The sequence below is a fragment of the Macrobrachium rosenbergii genome, chromosome 14, assembly GCF_040412425.1.
Source record: "Macrobrachium rosenbergii isolate ZJJX-2024 chromosome 14, ASM4041242v1, whole genome shotgun sequence".
NCBI classification, from domain to species: Eukaryota; Metazoa; Arthropoda; class Malacostraca; order Decapoda; family Palaemonidae; genus Macrobrachium; species Macrobrachium rosenbergii.
In genome coordinates, this window is record NC_089754.1 from 36,960,128 (window position 1) to 36,977,383 (window position 17,256).

General features: G+C 34.9%; 1 protein-coding gene across 29 annotated transcripts in view; it reads right to left on the reverse strand.

Annotated features, from left to right (window-relative positions):
* LOC136845935 (phosphatase and actin regulator 3-like) overlaps positions 1 to 17,256 on the reverse strand; it is an 873,386-nt gene that overhangs the window by 28,544 nt on the left and 827,586 nt on the right. For 7 of the 29 annotated variants that reach the window (XM_067116448.1, XM_067116449.1, XM_067116447.1 and 4 more), the window contains 5 exons: positions 13,687 to 14,673; positions 12,818 to 13,144; positions 11,530 to 11,616; positions 4,414 to 4,672; positions 850 to 888 (listed from right to left, as the gene is read on the reverse strand). In XM_067116448.1, the coding sequence (XP_066972549.1) occupies positions 850 to 888; positions 4,414 to 4,672; positions 11,530 to 11,616; positions 12,818 to 13,144; positions 13,687 to 14,673 (1,699 nt within the window). The remainder of the gene's footprint in view (positions 1 to 849; positions 889 to 4,413; positions 4,673 to 11,529; positions 11,617 to 12,817; positions 13,145 to 13,686; positions 14,674 to 17,256) is intronic. The other 22 variants (XM_067116454.1, XM_067116453.1, XM_067116457.1 and 19 more) reach the window with 7 other exon arrangements.

Here is a 17,256-nt window from a genome sequence, read left to right on the forward strand (position 1 = left end):
CATATGGTCACAAAGAGCTGCAAATATTCGTAACCTAGGGATGCCTGATACTTTCTTTAGTTGAAGGCAGGATGTAAAAATATTTTAAGAAGTTAACTGAAGATATAAAGAATGCAACCCATTTTCTATATAAAATTCTGTGACATTTCTAGATTGCCTGCCTTTTTAATACTTCCTGTCATAAACTGTCATATTCAGTCTCAGGTTAAAAAAAAAAGTAAAATTACAATCTATCAAAACCCTTTATAAAACTGAGAAACAATGATCTAACAATATGGCTTAATACCATAGAAAATTATTCCAAATCAAGATGTTAATTTCAAAATTATCCAAGACCATGCTGTTAACACATATGAGTTTGACCGAATAATAACAAGCACAAGGCAACTGAAGCCAATCAGATACTGATCTATTTATTTTTATTTAAAGCATTTCCCAATCAATGTCATAGATTATAAATGTGTTTATGCAACACATGAATAAAATGCCTTAATGGTCACAAGCAATGAATAAAAGAATAAGAAAGAAGTGCATAACCCTTGAGGATTGGATCTATGACTGGAAGTGCTATGAAATCAAAGTAACATGCACGTTTCTATAGACGATATGACTACTGTATGAAGCTGTAAAGTTTTAATCCATATGAGCCATTTCACTGCATACCCTGATACGGAAACAAGTTTATGTACAGTATATGTTTATATATACAAGAAATTTAACATGACATCAATAACTATTTGTTTATATATTCTTGACTCATAAAGACATACTAAGGGAACCGAAAAGGCCATGCAAGACTGACAACACATTTGTAAGTGGTAACAAGCACTGGTCAGAAAGCTGCGTTACCTGAACCTAATCCTAACACTGGGTCGAAGCGGTAGGCGCCTTGGGAAGGAAAGGGAAGATAGTTGGGTTACTGGTACAGATACAAAGGATGGAGGCACAGGATGAGCCTCAAGACCAATCTCTGACTTAAGCTAGTCTCCAATCTCTTCACTGACTTTAATGAGAGGATGCAATTGGCCCATACTTTCTTTCTTGTCTTTTCACCAAAGACAAAAGATAAGACCAACAAATGGAAGACAGCTCAATACATGAGACAGGCTCAAGTCTCCTACTGAAAATGAATCCATTAATATCAGGTGATGGATGGATCTGGGATTTGCAGTATCTCCTCGAATGGTTACTGGCATTTGGGTGGTCAGGTTACTTCTTATTTAATTCTAGTATCTGGACCAAAACTAAAAAATGCTAGAGATTATTTCCCTTTTCTCTCTCCTTAGAAAAATGTTCAAAAATTCTAGTTAATCATTCCTGTACTATTGTATATAATGAAGTTACTGTTGATGTATTTCCTTGCTTTTGTTGGGTTTGTAAGTTGTTATATTAAATTCATAAATTTCTGTTAAGTATAAAAAAAAAGTCTGAAAGCTATGTAATTACACTCTATGCAAGCCAGTAACCATCCATATTCCACACAACTGTCAGTAGCTTTGTATATTTAGGCATTACAATGCAATAAAAGAAAACAAACGAAAAATCTTCCAACTGGTAGTCGCAACAGCCATAGGAATACCATAAGATCAACCATTGTCAAATCATATAAAACCTGAAAATTATCTCACACCAACAAGAAAAATAAATTTTCAGGGAATCAAAAATTAATTGTACCTGCCACGAACTCTCCTCATCCCATATGCTCTGATTTGAGAAGAGAGAAAAAGTACATGAAACCCATTCTAAATGTGATATGTAATGCTATTTGCATTTATTATAAAAGTATAGTTTTAACTCCTGAATTATATTTAACTTATGCCATCTTCAATCATGTTTTGCAATACATTACCAAATACCTAATTCTAATTAGCTCTTAAGTCTCCATCACTTACCTTGAACCTATGCATTTATGTTTCATCTTCGACTTCCTAATTAATATTTCAATTTATTGCCTTAAATAAAGGAAAACTTTAAACTGAATAGGATGACGGTTAGACAAAATACACACAATTGTTAGTACTGTTGTCTGAACCCACAAAATAAATATTAATACTACCTTCACCTGGATATTTGCATCCTGAATACTGTACCATAAACTTCTGTATTAAATTAATTAATAAAAATAATTACCCCAGAGTCCATGAGGATATTTTGAATGTTGAATACTAGTACTGTATACAGTACTGTCCTACCGTATATGAATGAAAATTAGTAACATTTCCCAAGTACATAAAATAGTATTTTTGCTCAATAAATACTTTCTGATAGTTTTGTTACTATTTCAAATTTCTTGATAGTTTCATTGCTGTTTCGAATGATTCAAGTCTTTTTATTTGTTCACAAACCACTTGTTTTTGGATTTTGCACCTCTCCCCAATAACACAATAACCTATGTGTACGGATTTCCAGTAAACAAACAATAAAAATTTATTCAAAGCTCAAGAAAATATAATAAAAATAAATACCATACTTAAACAATGATACATTCTAACCTAAACTATCTAACCTTTTGCACCAGGTCCTAATTTGACCAGGGGGGGTTGCATTTTTGGGGGGCTTACTTACAGGAAAAATTAATTTAGTTTAAGGACAGATCGTTTACAGGAAAGCCTTCTGGAACAGATTAAGCCTGTTAACCAAGGTGTGGCTGTAGTTTTAGTTCATAAATTTGGAAATATCTTGCTTAATAATAATAGTCAAAGATAACGTTACATGAAAAAATTTCCTGACCAATGAGTTGCAAGCAAGGACATCAGGATCTCTTGACTTTAAAATACCCTTACAGGATTTTTTTTTTTCATGAAAGAAAAGTATATTTATTTGATACAAAAAGCAATTATGGTCTTTTTCCTGAAGAATAATGATAGGAGAAAAAACTAGTTCTTTTTTTGTGATTAACTGTGTACTCCATATTCTTGAATACCTACTCCTTTACTGATAATTTGTGCTTCATGTATTCACGAAATTTACGTCGAAAATATAACCTATAAAAAAACTAAAATTTATTAACCTTAATATTTTGTTTTTGCATTTCCCCGGCTAAACAGAAAAAGATATCAAGCTCTACATTTTCACATTTTGTTACAATCAGGAACAGTAATTCCACCTGATACTATAATTTTCAGCTGTTTAACACTAACTTTTCTCATCTACAGCTTCTCAAAAAATTATCGTAGGCTAATGGATATGGAAGAGAAAGAACAGACTTCAACAAATTAAAGAGGAACCATTTGATTTATACATACTGGGCTCTAAAGCCAAGCACTCTGGCACACAGCCATTCAGTGCTCATGACAGTGAAAAGAGAGAGCTGGAGTGGTCGGACAGCAAGATGGAAGAAAGGAAGTGGAAACGGAGGTATATTAAAAGGCTAAAGAGTGGATATAGGTAGAGGCCAATGGGAAGCTGCAAACAACCTTCAGTAATGCCTACAGTGCACTCTATGAGGTACACTGATGGCAACATCCCACTACATGGGTTAAAAGAAGACAATTCCCAGAAAACCGACAATCAAACTAAATCTGGAAATACTTAACTGGAGTTGTAAACTGTAGGTCCATACTACTGAAGTGAAATAAAAATGCATATAACGAAACTACCACATTCTTGAAAAACATATTTCAAGACATACTGCTTGTGGCTCTTTACCACATAAACCACGTAAAACCAAATCAAACAAGTTCAGAAAATAAAATATAATAAAGTCAAGACAAAATATGTAGGTAAATTAAAGACATAAAAATCAAATGTCCAATATCTTAAATAATGTGTGCCTTCATAGGAAGAAAAATTTCTGACCCACTTTCCCAGCAACACCCAAGATGCAATGAACACTGCCTACATCACTTAGTTTACCTTCATTTTTTTAAGTAAAAGGTCTCTTGCTTTATCAGCTGTAAATGTTTATAAATGCTACTTTGCTTCAGATGTTACAGTTCACCATGGTATGTCTTAGTACTATATTAATATTTTACCATTTACTGTAAACAATCTGGGAATTAATAATTTTTCAAGATTCAAAGTGAATGTAAAAAGGGGTTAGCAATAATAACAAACCATTACTGGACTTCCAACGTTTGCCTAAAGGGGAAATACTGAAACATTAATGAATAAAAAAGCAAGACCAAGGACACATTTCATAATTTTAAGCTAAATTCCATATCTACTCACAGAATAAATCTAGTGTATTTAGAATAAATCCACAATATTTCCACAATATTTGGAAAGATAAAATAGTATTTCAGTTGAATGCAATCCTCTCTCTCACCTAAATTAACCTTTCCATCACTATTCCTAAAATTACAGCTGTGAGTTAGTCACGTCAGTTAATATCAAACAAGAAAGTACTTGAATACAATTAATATAAGCAGAAAAATCTACATACTATTTACATACAATGCATGTCAATATTACCTATTGCCATCTTGTCGTACACTTAATGGCTTGCTACCATCAGTGGGTGTTCCTGCCGGGGGTGTCCCAGCAGAGCCGTTGGCAGTTCCTGAGGTATTTTTCTTTTTAAGGGCAGATTTAAGAGGCTTAGCATCTAATCTTGGTTCACGAGCAGGGACTTCCTCTACTTGAGAAGTGTCAACATAAGATCCATGACTACTGTTGAAATACACAAGTCCATCGACGTCTGTACCATCATCCTCCTCCTCAATATCATCTTCTGAAAATAGAAGTAAAGCATTGAATAAACATACACTTACGCAATTCAAGTGAATTTTGAATAATAATAATACTCCAGTGAATAAATCAATGAAGCATGAAATTTAATCTATATAGAGCCAAATATTGAGGCACTTTTGGTTATTCAGTGCTCAAACTCCAGTGTATAAAAGTAAACTGGATTTTATTGAAATACCTTTAAGGAGTCAAATACACGTTAAATAATTTAAGTAGCATGATGACAGTTCCACAACTCAAAAGGAAAGCCCAAGCAGCATTGATGGATATACTGAGAGGAAAAATAAGGTGCAATGTCAATGAGGTGAGTTAAAAGTTACCCAAAACTGAGACAGTTCTATAAGCGAAAGGATAATGAAATGTAATGATATAAAAATGAATAACCTACAACAGATATGTTTAATACATAAAGCTCTACCCTATTTCCAACCATATGCCTTGCTAAGTGAAGTTTTACCATTACTGTAAATTTTCTTACATGATAAACAACTGAAACGTGGGAACAAACAACAAATATACTGTACTGTCATTCTTTCATCACAACAACTTGAAAGAAATGTATGAAAAACCCAGATTATATTTTACATAATGTAGGTAATTACCATTAACTATATACTCTAGTAGTTTAAAGGGCAGGCCAAGAATTTAGCAAGAAAAAACATAACTCCTTGTGCGCAATGCTTCCTAATGTTTCCCAGTCACTATCACTGTGCCCAAGGTATTTCAAGATGTGTTCTACACAAAAAAACCACGGATGAAAGAAGCTTTATGGCAAGGTAGGTGAGCAAAACACCACTACCTGCTGACCAAAAGCTCTGACCAGAGATATTCTACACAAAAAATACATAAGCTCTTTCAGTGGCTTCCTTAAGCCAAGCCATTGTGATTTTTGGGCCTAGGAGTTGACAAAAGTTTTTTGTCACTTTTTCAAGAACCTCTTTACATGCCGAATTATATATAGAAGCATCTCCCTAGCCGTCCACAAAAAATTTGGACGTGGAAAGGAGATAAAATTTTCTGAAAACTCAACAGAGAGGCTGGTTGATGAAGTCTTTTCTGGGAATTCTTATGGTTCCTAGAAAGGGTTAATGAATACCAACCCCTATGTTACTAACCCTTTGTCATAAGAAAAATAAAAGGATGAAGGTTCAAAAACTGAATATAACTCATTAAATAAAAGTGTGCATTCCCCTTTGAGCCCTTGTTGGCAATAACTGAAAGGTTCTTATCTTTTTCTTTTTAGTGAATGAAGCAGTCTCACCAAATTGGAAAGCTTGCAAAGAGTGGAGAGGCCTTCCTTTCACTTTATAATGGCATGCATATGATGATCCAAAAGAAAAAAAAACACCCAAGAATACTGTATTATAAAGTAGTTTAACAAGCCCACCAACATACTGATGAAAAATAACTGCCAGGTTGTAAACAGAATTCACAAAAGCCTTAAAGAGAGAGAGAGAGAGAGAGAGAGAGAGAGAGAGAGAGAGAGAGAGAGAGAGAGAGAGAGAGAGAGAGAGAGAGTGTGTGTGTGTGTGAGTGTTCCCAACACCACATCACAGGCAACCTTTGCCAATCTGGGAATCAAGCACATTTTTATCCATGTTAAGTCTAGACTGTGTGCCCTCCAAGTTACCAATTACAAGCCAGATAATGTCTAGGAAATGGTGTGAATTTCATAAAAACATGTAACTTTACTTTACAGATATTAAAATATAATAAGATTTCACATATCTAAAATTTTGTAAACAAACTCAGAAAAATCTCTCAAGTAGACCAAGTAAAGTCCATAAATATCCTAAAATGAATGTTCATGAAACACTATACTTGACAATAGGCAGTGCTTGAGACATATCTAATCATTTTAGTAAACAATCAGCTTGTTCCAAAAACACCAGATGACTCATTGAACAATCAACTGAGTCGAATTCACGTTTGCAATTTTATTCTCCTGTTTTAGACTGACAAATATAAGATGGTAAATTATATATATTTTAATATAGATTATTGAAGATGAAAAATAATTTTTTTGTTGACTGGAGAAAATATATCAAAAGTTTACTAAATCACTAGGGGGACAAGTGAAAACTTCACACAACGTTTATATACCTTTGCAGTAATTTATCTTTAAATAAACGAAACAAACTGAATGCCTAAAAACTCATAATGAATTTTAATATAAAATGCACGAACATTAGCAAGTAAAGGCACATTGGGTAAACAAATAGTTCAATCATTCAATAAGATTTGAAAAACATTGGGAATTAAAAGGGGTTCAATTATGGACTCAAATTAAGTCCATGATGCAATTCACTGCTGTTGTGGGAAATGTTGACAGTAATTGAAAAGCTGAGAAAGTTATAGTAAAAATACTCTGTCCATAAGAAACTTCATACTCTGTCCATAAGAAACTTCCATGCTGGGTCAGTATTGCATGTAAGAACCTATAAGTTCAATGAAATAAGAAAAATGTCTCCACATATATATATACAATAAGTATAAATTCCAAAATTGAGAATATGCTTGCCCAAGGAATCTTGTTGCTACGTTTCCTTTGAGTCTTCTAAGAATAAGACTGCAAACACAATAAGCATGACAGGAATAAAGAATACATAAACTGCTTAAAACTACAACTATAGTTATGGCTAAAGCCTTCCAGTATCTAAATCCTGATCTTGCTTGGAGTGTTTTATAAAAAAAAAAAAAATCAAATAGTTAATAAAGTAAAGCATTTAGAATCTCCAACTCAACATACTCTTTTCAATTAAAATTTTTAAAAATAATACACATGCAAAATGGTTCTTTAGATACTTTACAATGAAGCACTCATTAAATTTGTTAAATCACTGAAAATTCAAAATAAAAAATACCTTTAATTTCATTTACACAAAATTTAAACAAATGTGCCTAACTTAGACATTACTGTACAGTGTATCATTTGATAGCCAAACAAAAATCTGTTTCTGCCATGGGATCCTTTTCGAGTTTTGAAAACCTGAATTTCAGAAATTTGCACCAAAATGTCAAAAATCAGCTATATCCAAAATCTATGATGCATTAAAAGATTCCTACAATAAAAGTGCTATAGCTAAAACTCAACATAAGCACAAATACGAGAAGGATGTTGTTACTTGTATATGCATATAAATGGTAGCTTTTGAAATATCCCTTAAAAATACTTATCAACAGAGCACCTCATAGTTTTTGTTTGCTTCATTGTACAGGTTGACCATCACTAATCCGGCAATCAGTAGTCCGGAACAATCAGTATTCCGGCACAAATTTCGGCTAGAGTAATTTCTAATGTTTCCGCGCTGATTTTCAAATTTCCCAGGTCGCTGCGCAAACTCGCTCGCTGGCCGCTTCGATTTGGTGGCACAGTATGCTGCATCAACTAACTGGTAGCCTAGCCTACATGATACTGAACTCCATTCACATTATACATAACGAATGTACATCTTTTTCATGGATCTTTTAAAAGTTACATCATTTTTCATGGATCTTTTTTAAAAGTTATGTTTTACTACATTGTTTCCAGTTAGCATAAATGAATATATTCTCATATTGCTTTTGTATTATAAACTTTTAATTGTGATCAGTGTTTTGTTTTCAGAATTGATATGCCGCGGTGTTTATTTCGCCGGACATTTGACTAAGTTCAAAGCCGAAATAATTTCTTGCTTCTAGTTAGCATAAATGAATATGGATACTTTATTTATTTGGGGCGAGGATATTTTTCGTTATACTGAAGTGTTTTTAAGTCGAAATATAACTTAAATGTCTCGTTGTGAAACTAATTTAGCTATTTTTTCGTTAATATATGACGTTCTTGGGAATCGCGGCTGGCCGTTTTGGGGAATGTTTGTTTTGTGTGAAAAAAAATCAAGATTCCGTTCGCTATTTTCTCTTGATTTCATCATAATACGAGCTTTACATATTTATCTTTTATCGGCGTGAAAACAGTAGTAATTTGTATTCTTTCATGCCCAGTAGTTTTGATTAAAATACAATCTCTCCAGTTTTATTTATGGTCGAGTTTCATCCATGTTGCTGATGCACGATAATTTATAGTCATTGGCAGCTTTAAAATTGTTTTCTCAGCTTCAGCTACAACTTGCAGCTTAAAGTTACTGTAGCAGTTTATTTCCCTGCCGATCTTTTCTCCAAATAAGGGTATAGTGTAAAAAATATATCAGTCCTATTGTACAGTACTCAACGTCATTTGTAACATAACTACAGTAATTGTGTATTACCGTACGATGGTTGAAATACAAGCACAACAGTTGTTATCCGATACGATTATTAGCAAAACAACAGTTTCCCGTTTGGTTGTTCATGGCTGTACGCATTTACGCAAGAGTATAACGTTACTAACAATACTTTTATCATTTTCTTTTACTTTTTTAACTAGCAGATGGAATAAAGAGATGGAGGAAAAGAAGTTGGTCTATTGTAAGTTGGTCTCTCTCGCTGCCTGCGCCTGCGTGAAATCTAAAAATATTTTTTCCTAAATATTTTCATATCGGTATTAATTATTGCTAACCGCATCGTAAACTTGAAATATCGTAAGTCAAATTATCGTAACTCGAGCACTACCTGTATTTGATAATTGTCTTTTCTTTATTAACCAACTTGTACTGATTTATGGGATACTTTAATTCTAAGATGAGGTGCTTAGCTACTGGGTTTCATGTATTCTAGCCTAACATATGGCTAATCCGGCACCCTCCAGGTCCCAATGATGCCGGATTAGTGATGGTCAACCTGTACCTTGAGTTTCTGCAATTACATTAAATGTCTTGTTAAGGCAGCACTTAATAGTAACTCATAAGATGAACGTACTACCTTGGCTTAAAAGTGATGAAAAGATCAATGTAGCATTCCTCTGCAATGTACTGTATCATATATTGTATACTGTACTAAAATGGGTGGAAAGTAAATGTATTAAATACTGTTTATGTTTGTCCTATCAAGATCAGAATTCATTTAATTGAACAGAACTTTAAGTAGACTGAGTGAATAAAAATAGCTTCACCTGCCCAAATGCTATTGACTCAAATTTCCTCTTCAATAGTCTACCAAAGATAAAAATTTTTATAATTATCATCCATTCAACTTTTTCCTGAAAACAGTACCAATGCACCACTAGTCCCCCAAAAATAAAACAGATGCATGATATAAAGAAATTCTGTATAATCTCAACAAATTATTCTTAAGAATATCAAATTCCTAGTCCTTGCCTGTCATACCAAGTTTAGAATTTTCAAAACGACCAATTGGTGGATAACTAGCTAAAGAGTAGTGACAATTTTGTAGGAGGAAAGTTTTCTCTTTCAGTTACAATATCCTTTATTCCTCTACTCTGTAAAACCAAGGTGATTCTGTGCTTAAATGACCTAAGTTTGGGGGAAGAGCACGCCTCAAAAAACCCAGACAAATAAAATACTAGGAGAATGGCTACAATATATAAAATCATTTAAAGGACCATGACACAAAGTGGGGATGGAGATAAGTTTCAAAAACTTTCCTCACCACAGGCCAAAGAAAATATGAGATAAAGGACTATTTTCATGATATGGTTTTACTTAGTAATGACTTGATTGACTACAGAGTACACCAAGCAGACCAAGAACCACAAATGAGCTCTCACTGAGTTGACCTAAAGAGTTCTATAAAGGGGGAAACAATTATACTCAATATATTATTAAGATTACAACTTCTTAAAAATAGTAGTTAACCACCAAATTATGAACATCCAGGAATTCTGAGCTTAGTTTAACTGTTAAAGTTGGTAACTTGCTTTTGCTAAGACAAGAATATTCCTGCTTGTGATAACCCAAGTTTCCAATGAGTTTTTGCCGTACACAAAGTGGTGAAGATGTAGGGCACATGCAAGAGTGTTAAATTTCACACCTCATAAATCTTATAAAGTCAATCACTAGTTTTACCAGAGCACAAATCTAAAAATCTGAACTCCCATAAGGCTGGCCTAAGAGTTCTGTTCAAGTGAAAGATCGCACCTAATACTTACAATGATTGGGCTGACCCTACTGTAAGTTTAATCACTTTGATTTATCAGTTACATCACCCTTCAAATCTGTCATTCATTAATCAAAATGAACTTTAACAATGGTATATAATCATTCATAGTAATTTCTATTTGCAATTTAGTCATGCAAGATGCAATTTATATTTGTAATTTTATTTCCTCTGAAGCCTACATCACCAGACACTTAACAGGGTTCAACAATTATATCAGCTACAGACAAATTATGAAAAGTTTTTGACTCGCTAGGTAAGTGCTTTTATGGCACAAGAGCATCCACAGGTCATTGATGCAATTAATTTTGAAAACCCACAAGCCTATTCAAAAGCAGTTAAAACTGAAGTATGCATAAGGAATGAAAAACTAAATTTATCAGGAATAAATAGCTCACTTTTATGTGAGTAGTGTATCTGGTATTGTAATCCAGACTACTAAAGCCTTGAGATACTGGAGCAAAACCTTTAAGTAATAGAAAAGGTGCTAATTATGTTTTAAATTAATACTACTACTTTAATAAAAAAAAAAAAAATCTATACAATACTCTTGTAGGTTCTCACTAAGACCCCTAAAAGTGATCAAAAGATGTAAGAAAAACTGCGCTGTTCAGAATGGCAATTAACTGAACAGCAAGTTTGTCAGATATACCTGAATATCCATTATCACTACAGTACATGGCATAGTTTGAAACTTGGTATACGTACACAAGAAACTGGTTAGTTAAAGCAAGGAATTAGTTAACATACACAATTCATTTTGTTAGTTTAGGAATCTATTTGAAACTACATATAGAACTAAATTACCAGCATTAGCAAAATCCGCCATTCTGGCCTCAAACCAGCCGAGGATGCCATTAGCTGTACTGCTTTTCACTTCATCATCGTTTTTTACTGCAAGTCAAGTACACACACATTTGAAAAACAAAGAAACAACAAGTTGCATAATACTATTAAAAAGCAAATTACCATCTACATCTGCTTCTACTTCTTGCTTCAAAACTACGTTTCACATCCACAAATACTAGCTAGTATATCATATGTTTGCTGATAACTCAGCATGTACTCTTTATGGAGGCTATGCTAGAAGAGCAAAACACAACTGTCTACAGTGCAATGATTACTATCACACAAAAATACAATATGCCCTAAAATAAATTTAGGTAATCTCAGTTCAACCTGGATTACTATAACCTCATTGACCTCCTCATCTAAATAAATGATAATACTGCTGCCTATAATCTCCATTTCTTTAAAACTGGTCAATTTCTGTCACATAAAGTTATGAATAGGTATACTGCAAATACAGAACCAATGCAGTAAACAATATAGTGAAGTCAACAAAACTTTGTATTTGAATAAACTATTTCATCCCATGTAAATAGGGTACATTTTCCTTGGGCACCCAAAGTGTACTGCCAATCAGGATTTTTAAAAATATTTAAAATAGAAAGGATAATACAAAAATTTTACAACAACTCCTTGTTATTCAAATCAGTTTGCTGTCAGTAATTACTGCAGTGTGTAAAGCTATATGCTTCATCACTGAATTTTTCATAATCTGTAACACTGTCACTTCCTTCACTTAACATTTTTTGGCACTTGGGGAATAACCTTTTGTATACCAACAACCAAATTACAAAAAACATAAAAAACATGCCACATGATTTTTAAATTATGTTTTCCCTACATAAACACACACAACTGGGCACCCAAAAATTTGTTCTAATTTTCCTCATACAGTACTAGAGCCGTACAGCAATACGAGATACATAAATACAGTACTGTAATATATTAAACTGATTCCTATGTAATATGGAGTTAATATTAGAAAGATACTGGGAATAACATGAACATTCCAATGTGATTGATATTGGAATCTTATTGATCAAGAGAAAATATGTACCCGTTCCTATGAGCTATTTGTGCCATGCCCTTGCTGTGGGACAGGTTACCGTGTTCAAGAAAATTCAATTATTCCGCCATGACTACCATCTACTGAATATAGTTAACTGAATTTAATATAGAATTCTGAATAATTACTGGACCACACTGATATTCTTAATTCACTTATAAATATTTGAAATCAACTTACCTCCATATTCTGAGTTTGAGAGATTGTGACCCATGGCATTCTGTACTCCAGTCCCTGAAGTTGGTGGGTGGTATGGCGGGGGCGGATGACTTCTTGGGTGTACAACGGGTGATGGCGAAGAAAACATAGGTGGTGGTGGTATTGGGCCAATTTCTGATACTGGAATTGGCGGTTCAGGTAAATGTGGAACATGATGGGTCATGTAATGGTCATCGGCTGAACTCTGTCCACCATAGTAAGTGTGGGTATCCCGCTGGTGAACAGGATGTAGGCCACTTGGAATTTCCGTGGGTAAGACTTGCACACCTCCAATGCCTCCATCAGAAACTGCAATGATAATTTAATGTTAAAATCTGAACTAAGCATGATGTTGCAAGAACATAAGAAATTACATTTAGAAACATTAAAACAGAGAATGTTCGCTAAGCAAAATGTTAAGTACTGAACCAATATATATAATGAAATACACACACAGGCACTAGTGTCATAAAAAATTGAAATGATCTGCTCTACTTTACGAAAAAAGAAGTCTTATCTTAAAACACTGAATAACTGACCTAATTTAAATAAACTTTTTGGTGATTGCACTACGTACAAGTGGATGTGAACACTGACATTCCCAGAAAACTATTCCTTAGACTGGTCACAAAAAATTTACAAATATCGTGAAGTGTACGCGATGTATAGAATTAAACAAAATAAATTGTGTAATATAGGCAAAGGAAATGATAAAGCTGGCGACTGGCTGAGGACAGAGGAGGTGCAGGTGTCCATGCTGACTTGTCATGCTGGCTGGTCATCATGCTGGCAGCAGTCATGCTGTTGTTGCTGTTGTTGGTGGTGGTGGTGTTCTGGGTCCAAGGACTCACCAGGAAGGGAAGTCCGCGAGGGAGTGGCCCGTACAGCTGCTGCACTGCTGCCTACGCTGGTCGACGAATACACAGAGGGGAAAGAGTACGTGGTGGTGGTGGTGTTGGTGGGTAGGTAAGCTGAGGGGAAGACACTGGCACCACCAGAGTGTGTGGGAGCAACATGACCCGATGAGGTGGTTAGCTGACTAGCCTGCACAAATGGAGTGGGGGCATATGTTACTGTCAACCCCCCACATGTTTGTGGTTGGGACTGAGTAGAAGAATATGAAGACTGTGGGGATGGGAGACCTGGAGGAGGATGAGGGCTTGGAGGGGCATATGGGGAGGGCTGCTGACCTTGAGTGGAAGTATTAGAGTGCAAGGCTGGTCGCAAAAAACAGCCTGCTAAGTTACAGCGGGAAGAAGGGGACTGTACAGTACGAGTTGTAGTAACAGTAGGTGCAGGAGCTCCAGAGCTGAGTGAAGGGGATTGTTGTGAACTTGGGGACTGGACTGATCTAGTCTGTTGGGGAAGAGGGGCATTGGTGGGTTGGTACTGATCCCCTGGTACTGAGCTGGAGGGCACACAAAGGAGCCAGCGGGCATGACGGCCCCCACACATGGTGGTAGTGGTTGTGGTAGTGGCAGCAGAGTTGGTGTTAGTAGCAGTCACAAAGACGGCATCAGTTGAATCAGGGGAGGCAGTACCATGTTGGCCACGACTCTGCCACTTACCACCTGGTGCCATGAGTGACGTCGGGCGTTCGGGCCTCTCTGACGATATGATGTGATGATGGCTGTGATAATCTGGAGGCTGTGTCTCGTGGGGAGGGGAGAGTGGCTGGCTGGTGAGGGGAGGAACTGAAGAAGATGATGAGGATGATGATGTGGTTGTGGGAGCACCTGTGGAAGTTAAAGGGCTGAAGGCTGCTGGATGGTGCTCAGGGGATCCATCACCACTACCAATATTGCCATTCACACCCTCACTCTTCTCCTTCCCAGGCTCTGAAATACACAAGCAGAGGACAACAATATAACATTACAGTTTAGAAGCTTAGCCTTTAGCTCATCTTACCCTACTCTTTCGTGTCTAATGCAAGCCTGAGCACAAGCTAAAATGGCAATGATCCACCAGGACATACAACAACTATAGCAGCAATTCAGTGCATACAATAACAAACTTGATACAATAATTACAAAAAAATAATAAGCATCAACAAAAAATAAGAACTGAAATGGATTTAGAATGTACTGTATAGAGAACTGGGGCTGGCAGACATCCATATAAACAAATGTTAGGTTTTCTATGGAATTTTAGTAACCACGTAAGGACAATGCACACCAAAAGCATTGTGTCAAGGTAGCGTAATGCACATCATGAATGCAAAGATAAGAACAAATATACAGACTGAAAACACATTAACATTGACATTTAACTGCATTGCAATGTTCAACTTCTTTTCTCTAAACAAGTAACACTATTTTAACCAAACCTAAAAATAAAAAGGTGCAATACAATACTTCAATTATGATATTAAGCTTAAAATCCAAGCTAATATCAGTCTTCTGAAGACAATGGAATATATTATCTTAAGAACAGATAACCAACTTATAAAAAAAAGCCTTACTTGCACATAAGTATTTGAGTAAAGCAGGTATTGCAAGGCAAGATCCAAATGCATGTGGGTACCATGCCCAACGTCCACGGGCATTTTCCGACCTTGCCTCGCCATTGGCTGGAGGGGTCACACTGTACCATAGTACCATTATGACAAAGTGAGGTACAGGTATATACAATTCACTATCTAATCACCATAATGGTTATTCAATCAACACTTTTAAGGGCAACCTCTGTCATAACATTGTTGGTTACACTCTTCTTGTAGGAATATTTACTCTTCAGTCAATAGCGTTCAAGATGCGTTATTATTCAAGACATTTGCACTTTTAAGTACAACACACTTTAAACAGGCAACATTATGGTTGTAATCACAATTGAACCATTCAGTTTCTGTTTAATGAAAACTGCAAATGAGAGGGAGAATCAGAAACGAAGGACAGCAGAATGACTAAATTTGAATAAAACTTTCAATTCTATTAATTGTCCCATCCCCTCATGACATATCACGATGTCTGTTACTTGAGTAAAAATTGATTTTCACAAAACTGACTGTTGTTTTAGGTATCTCATATAGTGTGTGTTTGTGTAAAAAACATTCAATTATGTAGTTTATGAAATTACTTATAACAAAGTAGTTAAAAAAAATCCCTGTATCAGTTACAAAGTTCCACTTGGAGCATGTAACCATGGCATATGTAGCATGAAAATTCTCTCTCTCTCTCCTATATATATATATATATATATATATATATATATATATATATATATATATATATATATATATATATATATATATATATATGTATATATATACAGTATATATTATATATATACATATAAATAGGTTATATATATCAACACTACGCATGGAACAGAAATAAATTTCTGACTCACATCAGGATCGAACCTGGTTGGCAGCATTCTGGTCTTTCATTTGAAAGACCTGGGTTCAATCGTGATGTAAGTCAGAAATTTATATATATATATATATATATATATATATATATATATATATATATATGTATGTGTACATACATACATACATACAATCTCCTCTGAATACAATACAATGCTCTTGAATGTATTTAGATTGGATAATACAGTAATTACTAATACTCTGTATGGGTTTAAATAACTGCATGTGTGCAAAACTCAAGACAGTTCCCCTTCATTTTATTTAACAGCGCCAAAAAAACATTATAATTCTTACTCAACCCAAAGAGATTACTGAAAACAACAACAATAATAATGACTACATTCAGGTATTTTCAGCACAGGCCGTGAACATCGTAAAAACGGTATATGTCGTATTCTGCGGCCTTAGTTCCAACCACTATGCAGTACAGACAGCCGCACTTCTTAGAAAACGGGTGATTACTTCGTCCGTGAGCTCATGGAGACGATGCGGGTTAAACATGTCACCATCATTTGGTTCGAGGTCATGTAGGCCAATCAATTAAAAGCGTCAATTGTCAGGGGACCAAACCAGACTAACCCAATCTGCGCTCTCAATCTATGATACAGAGTTAGACTGCGTATGTCTGTCGTTTACTAAAACATCCAACATGCAGCGAGATGTTTAATGAGCAGTTGAAACGAATATTTCGCATCGAAATTCGTTAGGTGAAAGAAAATGGGACGATTTTTTAATTTTTTTAACTTTGCAAATGGGTATTAGTAATTTCAGATGTCAAGAATTCAAAATGTCAACCTAAAAACAGTGCATAGTTTGGAAAAATAAAACGTAACTGCTAGCTTCGTCATCTCTTTAAACATCTTATAAAGCCTATGAAATATGGTCGTTATTTTATGATGTTAAAACAATACCAGCAACTTGAACAACTATGCATCTTAATTCATCGCAGTTCACGAAATATGATTTTAGCGAACTTTCTTTTGCCAGATAAGCCAGTCTGGGTCTTCCAGACCTTCAAATTCGTTTTGGCTAAATTAACTTTGCTTGAACG